Consider the following 8,217-nt stretch of genomic DNA (forward strand, 5'->3'; position numbering starts at 1 on the left):
TGGGATTTGAACTTATGACTTTCTTATCTAAGGTCAAATGCTTTAACCACTGAGATTCCACCTCCCTAATAATGATTAATTATTAATTATAATAGTAATAATAAGTAATATCCCATAATTAGTGACACTAATTATGATGAGAAAAGGAATCTTTGTTGAAAGCGTAAGTTTCAGAGATTTTGTGTTTAGGATGAAAATCCTTGTGCTTTCTATTCACAAGATGTGATCAAATGGTGTCCACAGACTTTTGGCCATGTAGTGACCATTCATTTTATACAATTTAGCAACCATAACTGATCTTCTGAGGCCAAAGGGTCTTCTGAGGCCATTTAGTTTTCTGAGGCCACCGGGTCATCTCGGGTCAAATTCTTGAAACGATTTAAAAGCATTCATTAAATAAGCCCAGAAGCTCAGGAGAAAATCTCCTCTCTAATTAACGAAAAAAATACAGATTTACGAAATCTTTTATTTAGCCAGTTGGAAGAACTTGCACGTACTACTACAAAAAAGAGCAAATAAAGAACATATTTAAGACAAATCAGGTTCATGGCAGCATTTTTCCCAATATGCAAAATTCAAACTACTTTTACAGAACATCAAAAAAGGCTTCAATGCGGGTCATAACATCTCAGTTTCAGGCTTTATTTCTTTTCCATTAGTGCTTAAGTTTATGTAAAAACAACACAACAGTGTAACTGTACCCTCTCTTTCTCTTCCTTGTCTCTCACTGACACTGTGTTGGTCCTTTTCTAATAAAAACATAATTTTGGGACTCGGAAACGTCCTATGAGTGAGTATCCGAAGTGCTGTTCTTCTTCGTGCTTATTTCCGGAAGCGTTTAAAGAGAGGGTGAATGTTCTTAATGCCCGCCATCTTGCTGCCGCGTGACGTGTGGTACTCCATGTAGACAGCATCGTCTGCCCCTGACATGGAGCTCATGGTACCGGGCCGGCGAGAAAACTAAACAGGAGGTAAATAAATAGATAATCGTAATAGATTTGTCGGACTGAAAGCATTTGGGAAACACATGAAAAGTGATGTCATCTACAAAAAACATTCTTCACAACTTTCACACAGGCAACGCAATCAGCCTCTGAACCCTGACGAGAACCACATGTACCTGAGCTCTGTTTATATTCTTAGTACACACATTAAAAAACTCTCCTGGTGGACTCTGTTTTTTATATGTAGTAAACACAAAATCCCCCCCAAAACATTTCCCAAAACAGCACATGCTAGTATTTTATTCCTCTTGTATTGCAACAATGTACAACTTATTAAACAAAGAATATGGTATTTTTTTATCCATTTACAGTTACATCTAGTGGTGAAAATGTAAAATACCTGAGATTTTCCTCCGAACTCTCCGGTCACCACCTCGTCCTCTGCATCCAGGTCAGTCGCTGCTAGAACTTTCTGGAGTAACTGCTGCTGTTCGTCACGTGTAGAGAACATCAAGTCCTCCTCCTCCATTCCTGCCAGCTTGGTGATCACCTTACAGAGACAAACAAAAAAAGGACACATTGTTTAGTTTTCACTAAAAAGTCCCCTTTTAACTAAACTCTCCGAATTATAGTGTAGGTGGAAACCTTAAAACTGTATCCCTGGTCCACCAGGAAGCGCTGTCTCTTCGTGGAATAGGCCATTTCCTGTGTGTCCTGAGACACCAATGAGTAGAAATAGGCGTTGTATTCCTCAGCAACCATTCCTGAGAACAAACAGACATCTTCAGGACGACGCAGAGTGAAAGACTGAAAGAAAGATGACATATTTCATGCTCTTCTGACCTTTCTTGGCACGCAAAACTCTGCCCAGTCGCTGAGCCTCTTGACGACGGGATCCGCCGTGAGACGAGATCTGAATCAAAACGTTTGCCTCAGGCAGGTCGAAGGACGTGTCTCCTACCTGAGACAGGGGAGAAAAGTACATGGGGATGGAAAAATTCCAGTGTTGCTATTAAGTGAGCTAATTAATTCAAAGTTAAAAATGCCATCTGTATTAGTTTGCATGCATGTCAGCTTACGACCAAACATAATGTTTATATTTATGTTTGGATATGAAACAGTTTATATACCCCACTTTCACAAATTTATAATGATTTCCCCTAAATTACGATAAATTCCAGGTAAGTTTCCAACTTGGAATTTTCCAAAATTCCCCAAAAGTTGTTCGTATTCCAGAAAGCTTGAAAAATTCATTTTTAGTGATTTCGGATTCCGGATAGAAAGCTTTAAATTTAACACCTCATTATTACATCATTAGTTTCTCCTAATAAAGCTGAGCAACTGAAGGTTAAGGGCAACATTGTCCAACAACAAAAACCCTGAACCCTGCTGAACCCAAGTTCTCCATGCTCTAATGAGGAACGTTACCTTGGAGATGAAAATGGTGTTGATTTTTGGGTTGTGCTTGAAATTCTGGAGGATCTGCATTCGCTCCCCTTGTGACGTGGGTCCGTAAATGTACGGTCTGAAGGAAGGAAATGAAACAGAAAGTCACGCTATCTAAACGTATAAAGAGCAGACACTTGTGTCATACAGATTTTTAAAGAAAGCAAGTGATCAGAATAAAGACTGCAGTCGGAGGAATAATACGAGAGGGAAAATTTTATGTTTTCCCCGAGGTTTTTACTTGTTGAGGCGGATGGCGTATTCCTTGAGCGCGAAGACGTTGTCGGCAAAGACGATGATCTTGTCGTTGCGTCTCTCGTGGAAGCGGATGAGGAACTGGCAGGCGCGGAACTTGTTGGGGTTCATGGTGTAAAGCAGGATCCGTTTCTTCGTCTTTATAGCCACGTACTCGTGATAAAACTCCGGGGACATCGGACACCACACCTGAGAATCGCCACACCACACAATATACTTAGGATGAAAAAAACGCTCATGCGAGGTGGTTTCCAAAATTTTCCAGACTAATGCTGCTAAATAGTGCAGTTCTGACCATGAGCGTTATCACGTCTGCGCTTTTTTATCACGGACAGCGAGTTAGAACAAAGAGAAAACGTGAAAATCTGCATGAAACAGGGCAAATTTGCCACAGCGATACCACCTTGGTGCCAAAAATATCCAAATCTGGCAACCACCCTACTGGCCAGATTTAGAAAAAGACGAATTCCAGGACACGGTCTAGACAGGAATGCAGGGGGCGCTGTATTGCTGTGCAAGGGGACTATTTAGAAGGTGATCGTGTGTAAACGTTGAAATATACATTATGTTCTTGTAAACAGAGCCCGTCTCGAAATCTTTTGATACCACTTCGTGTACCTCATATCATTCCTGATGCACAAGCAAATAAAGTGTGCAAGATGAATAATCTCATTACATCCTACTCGGTTATTGTAACTCGTGTGTGTCTCACCTCAGCACACTGCACTTTAGCAATGTAGCCGTTATTCTGCAGCTCCATCCAGTTGGCCTCGTACAATTTGGGTCCAATTAGGAAGTTGAGATCAACGATTTTATCGTCTTCTCGGACCAGTGTCGCTGTCAAACCCAGCTTACAGTGGGCCTGGACTATGGTCAGAACACGCCTGAACATCCTCGCTGCAAAAAAAAAAAAAAAAAAAAGACAGGTGAGAAAATAAATGAACCTGGAAGGAAAGCTGATTAAATAATTAAATCCAAACCCACCTGGGATTGTGTGGACCTCGTCGAGGATGATGAGCCCCCACTCCTGGCTGCGCATCCACTCCATCACCCTCTCGGCCTCCCAAGAGCGCTTGGTGGTGTGGCCCAGCATGGAGTACGTACTGATGGCCACCGAGCAGCCGATGGGCTTGTCCTTGGCGTCCGACGTGAATCGGCAGATCAGCGAGTCGTCGATGGTGGACCACATCTTAAACTGAGATTTCCACTGCTCCACCGAGACGGAGGAGTTCCCCAACACCAGGCAACGCTTCCGTACGGTGCAGGCTGCCGTGACTCCCACCAGAGACTTCCCTGCTCCTGTACAGCATAAAAAGGGAACAAAAGATGATTAGATTTAAAAACAAGAGTGTAATTGACTTCAATTTTCATATATATTTCCGGCTAAATGTTAAAATCAGTATCATGGAACAAAAGTTTGCATCCCATTCACCTTTTTTATGTTAAGACAGCTTGCATTTGGGTGGGGTTTATTATGCTGCACATAAAAAAATACCTAAATTCTTTGTTTTCAATAAAAATAAATTAATAAATAAAAAGCTTCCAGTCCAAGTGCATTGGTTTAAAGTGGGGAATGGGGGTACAAACTTTTGCACATATCTGTATATCATTCCAAATTCGTAAAGGATGTTTACCGCACGGCAGGACGATCACGCCAGAGCGAGCTCGACCGTTGCCGAACATCTTGCGCAGGCTCTTTTCCTGATAGGGCCTGAGAACGGCGGTGGGCTTCAGGTCCATGTTGATGTCAGGGTTTATGGTGTCGTTGCGGAAGTCGTACTCGGCTAACAGAGGGTACTCCAGCTGGATACAGCGCTTCTGCAGCTCCTCGATCATCTCCTGAGGGAACACAAGAGAAACCAGCAAAGGGCTCAGTACACAATGGAAAACTCTATGCCTCAAGCAAACCACGTGCACATGCAGTCTCCTACCTGGCGGATCTCAAAAGAGACCGTCTGCGTCTCCTCCTCTTCCTCCTCCTCTTTGTCCATTTGTTCATAATAGCTGTAGATGTCCTCTGGGACCTGGGAACTTCCGCGTTGTCCATCCGCTGACTGAGACGTCGAAGCGCCGCCGTTATCTTGAGTCTTAGAGATCTGAGGGGACGGGGCCGAGATGTGAACAGATCACGACTACGCAACGACAGACAACAAGTTCGACTTTATAACCTGGTTTGATGACTGGGTGTGTGTTGACTCACTGCAGGTTTGTTAGAGATGACCTCCGTTATGAGCTCAGGCTCCTCCCCCTCAGCGGTGCGCAGACGACAGTCTCGAATCACCGGGTCCTGAAGCAGTCGCTGGATCACATCTGGAAAGGCGCTTTCTACAAAATACCTACACACACAATATGTTTAAGGCTGTACAATAGATGACAGAAATGTGTGTAAAGCAGAGAGAGTCTGAGAATCACACTGGAAAACACACCTGTTATGTTTCAGGACCAGCTTGACTTTCCCGTAGCTCACCGTGCATAACTAAATCACAACAAAAAATCAGAAAACCAAGATGACCACAAACACATACAAGCTTCTTTCACTGTCATTTAAACGCATTTACTTTCACCTACAGACTCCACGTCTGGGTTTTGGGACTGTGCTCATACCTTAATGAACTGAATGATGCCGTCAGGGACAGACGTCTTGCTAAGCTTCTGCAGGTACTCGATAATGTCTGAGGTCTGCAGGCCAACGCTCACAGCAGCATACAGTGAGTAGGCGGTCAGTTTATACTCGTGCACGTGGATGGGCCTGCACACCGGCTCGGCGATGGCCACCAGGAAATCCTGAGCGTACTTATAGACTGGTGAAAACGCCTCCAGGAAGATATGACCATCAGGAGCCTGATGGATACACAGAGAACCGTAGCGTTTTTAAATGTCAGGAAAGTCTATAAATTCTTCACTCAGCTGTAGCTGTTATTTTGGAACCCATGGATGCTCGTGGCCATCAAGTCGACCTCGGCATGGCTCAGCAAAGGATCTTAATTGATTGTCTGATTCAGGTCTATAACGCAAGAACAGTAGGAGGTTTGGCCTGGGAGACAGAGTGTGTGTAAACATGTGATAGCTAGTTTTGGTTCTCTTACCACCCACAGAGGTCGAGACGAATGATCTGCCTTTAGCAGCATCTGTAATCTGTAGTCTTTCGCTCCATATTCGTCCAGTTTAGTGCTGGATTCGTCCACCTGCTTGCCAGCCGCCGTGGGTACGGCTTCCTGTGACTCTGCGCCAGGGGCGTCCTCTTCATAATCCTCATCTTCATAAGAGCGTTTTTTGGACCTTTTCTCTAAAAAACAATAAACATGAGCACAAGATACAAACTTTGTATTGCAAATAAACGAGCTAATTATTAATGTCTGGCCCCTAATTGATCCCTGATGTGCACTATACAGGGATAGAGAATGAAATGTGGTGTTAAAAACTACAAATTGGTCACTAATAACAAATTAATCTTAATTGTTTATATAACTACACATCCAGAATAATTTATGCATGATTTCTTAAGAAAGTATATATACAGCATTAAAAGGCTTTCTGGTTTTGTACATTAGTGCACTACAGGAGTTATTTAGGATTCAAACACTATTAATAATATAAATATTTAAAATAATTATTATTGTTTTTGTTGTTATCATTAACGTTATGACGTTTAAGCCAGTCCTGTATTTTCACTACCTCAAAACAAAGTACCATAATTACCTCTGTCACCCTTTTCTTTTTTCCCCATAGCACTCGCTATATAGAAACAAAAGTATTTAAATAAACAGATATAAAATTTCAAAACGAGTTACATCAGTAACACAATAGAATTTGTCAGTGCAGTTGAAGCTGCGTGTAAAGTGCGTCCGCCATGTTGCCTGAGCTCTTCTTCTATGTGCGGATGTAAATACAAACCGCTCGTTGATAGCACCTTGTGGATAAAACCGGAACTGCAGGTAAACGCCAGCAGATAGCACCTTGTGGATAAAACCGGAACTGCAGGTAAACGCCAGCCAAAGGAATGTTTGAATTGAGTGGGTATTAAAAGAAATAAAAAATAAAAAAACATTCTAAAACATAAAAGTATTTAAAAAAAATTATATTAATAAAATAAACGAATTTAAAAGTATTTTTTAAAAAGTAAAAAAATAATAATTAAACCCGGTAACGCTTTGGCTACATCTAGTGGACGAAAGCGGAACTGCATCTGCGGCTTAAATCAGTCAGCAAGACAAGCTGGTATAAAGAATAAACATAAAACATACAGTACAGACCAAACGTTTGGACACACCTTCTCATTCAAAGAGTTTTCTTTATTTTCATGACTATGAAAATTGTAGAGTCACACTGAAGGCATGAAGGGCTATTTGACCAAGGAGAGTGATGGGGTGCTGCGCCAGATGACCTGGCCTCCACAGTCACCGGACCTGAACCCAATTGAGATGGTTTAGGGGTGAGCTGGACCGCAGAGTGAAGGCAAAAGGGCCCACAAGTGCCAAGCATCTCTCGGGGAACTCCTTCAAGACTGTTGGAAGACCATTTCAGGTGACTACCTCTTGAAGCTCATCAAGAGAATGCCAAGAGTGTGCAAAGCAGTAATCAAAGCAAAAGGTGGCTACTTTGAAGAACCTACAATATGACATTTTTCAGTTGTTTCACACTTTTTTGTTATGTATATAATTCCATATATAATTCCACATGTGTTAATTCATAGTTTTGATGCCTTCAGTGTGAATCTACAATTTTCATAGTCATGAAAATAAAGAAAACTCTGTACTGTACATATAAAAGACATATAAATAAACTTGCTAAAGTAAATTTCAAAAAGTCTTTATTAGATTAAATATTATAAAATAATTCAATAGAACAAAACCAGAGTCTATAAAAGTTATTATTTGATTAACTTTATTGTCCATAAATGTACAAATCGTGCCTATTTTTCTTCCGGCTGCTACCGTTAGGGGTCGCCACAGCGGATCATTAAATGTACAAATAAGGCCAAAAGCCCTAACTGATGCTTTGACCAATTTTTATTTTGACTGCCAAAATTGTTTCAAACAAAGCATCCAACACAAACGCTAAACAAAACAAATTCATTGATCAACAGGTTTTAAAACATCCATCCTGCTTTGAGGACACGTAAGAAATGAAAGCATTTAATGTGTGCAGTTACGAGTTATTACTGAACATTCATTCATGTAAAACGTTTTAAACATTTGAAATCGCTTTTATTTGTTACCATCTTGACATAGATCTTTACATCTCGCAAACGTTTGCGCAAAAAGGTATCCATCGCAAATATATAACTGGTCTGTCAGGAATAATGTGATGAAGAACATGTGATGTTTTAACTGTTGAAAGCAAAATAACTTTTTCCTGTAAATGACTTTGAATTGAAACTCCTCAATAAAACTCACAGGACAGAGAGACAAATGAAGAACGGACAAACGGTTCGAGGTGAGAAAGAACATAGCTGTGGATATAAAAAAAAAAAGAAAAAAAAAGAAACCAGGAGCGATAAAACCGTGAGGTTTATTAAGTCCAGCTGAGATGATGTGAGGCTGAATCTCTCCTGGGTTTTATTGTACTCTGG

At 41.2% G+C, this 8,217-nt stretch overlaps 2 protein-coding genes across 2 annotated transcripts in view; both read right to left on the bottom strand.

The window, feature by feature from the left end:
• Positions 1–448: 448 nt before the first annotated feature.
• Positions 449–6,529, bottom strand: ercc3 (excision repair cross-complementation group 3). The gene is made up of 16 exons (XM_083559480.1): positions 6,345–6,529; positions 5,732–5,931; positions 5,250–5,486; positions 5,072–5,121; positions 4,846–4,981; positions 4,577–4,741; positions 4,280–4,484; positions 3,630–3,944; positions 3,358–3,542; positions 2,632–2,834; positions 2,373–2,469; positions 1,788–1,905; positions 1,590–1,708; positions 1,345–1,494; positions 689–960; positions 449–627 (listed from the first exon to the last, which is right to left on the bottom strand). Exons 1-15 carry the CDS (start codon positions 6,370–6,372, stop codon positions 823–825), a joined length of 2,346 nt encoding a protein of 781 aa, XP_083415606.1. The 5' UTR covers positions 6,373–6,529; the 3' UTR covers positions 449–627; positions 689–822.
• Positions 6,530–7,830: 1,301 nt separating this feature from the next.
• Positions 7,831–8,217, bottom strand: part of wdr12 (WD repeat domain 12) — a 5,646-nt gene continuing 5,259 nt past the window's right edge. Inside the window, exon 13 of the mRNA XM_083524018.1 lies at positions 7,831–8,217. This exon is cut by the window's right edge and continues 157 nt beyond it. The gene's annotated coding sequence lies outside the window, so the exon portion shown is untranslated.

The sequence above is a fragment of the Silurus aristotelis genome (assembly GCF_946808225.1).
Source record: "Silurus aristotelis genome assembly, chromosome: 2".
Lineage (NCBI taxonomy): Eukaryota > Metazoa > Chordata > Actinopteri > Siluriformes > Siluridae > Silurus > Silurus aristotelis.

Excerpts from the sequence above, each read along its gene's own strand:
- ercc3 (XM_083559480.1), bottom strand. The coding sequence starts at position 6,372 with ATGGGGAAAAAAGAAAAGGGTGACAGAG. Across the intron at positions 5,932-6,344 it reads AAAAGAAAAGGGTGACAGAG|AGAAAAGGTCCAAAAAACGC; the intron begins GTAATTATGGTA and ends ATTGTTTTTTAG. Across the intron at positions 4,742-4,845 it reads TCATCTCTAACAAACCTGCA|ATCTCTAAGACTCAAGATAA; the intron begins GTGAGTCAACAC and ends CCGTCCCCTCAG.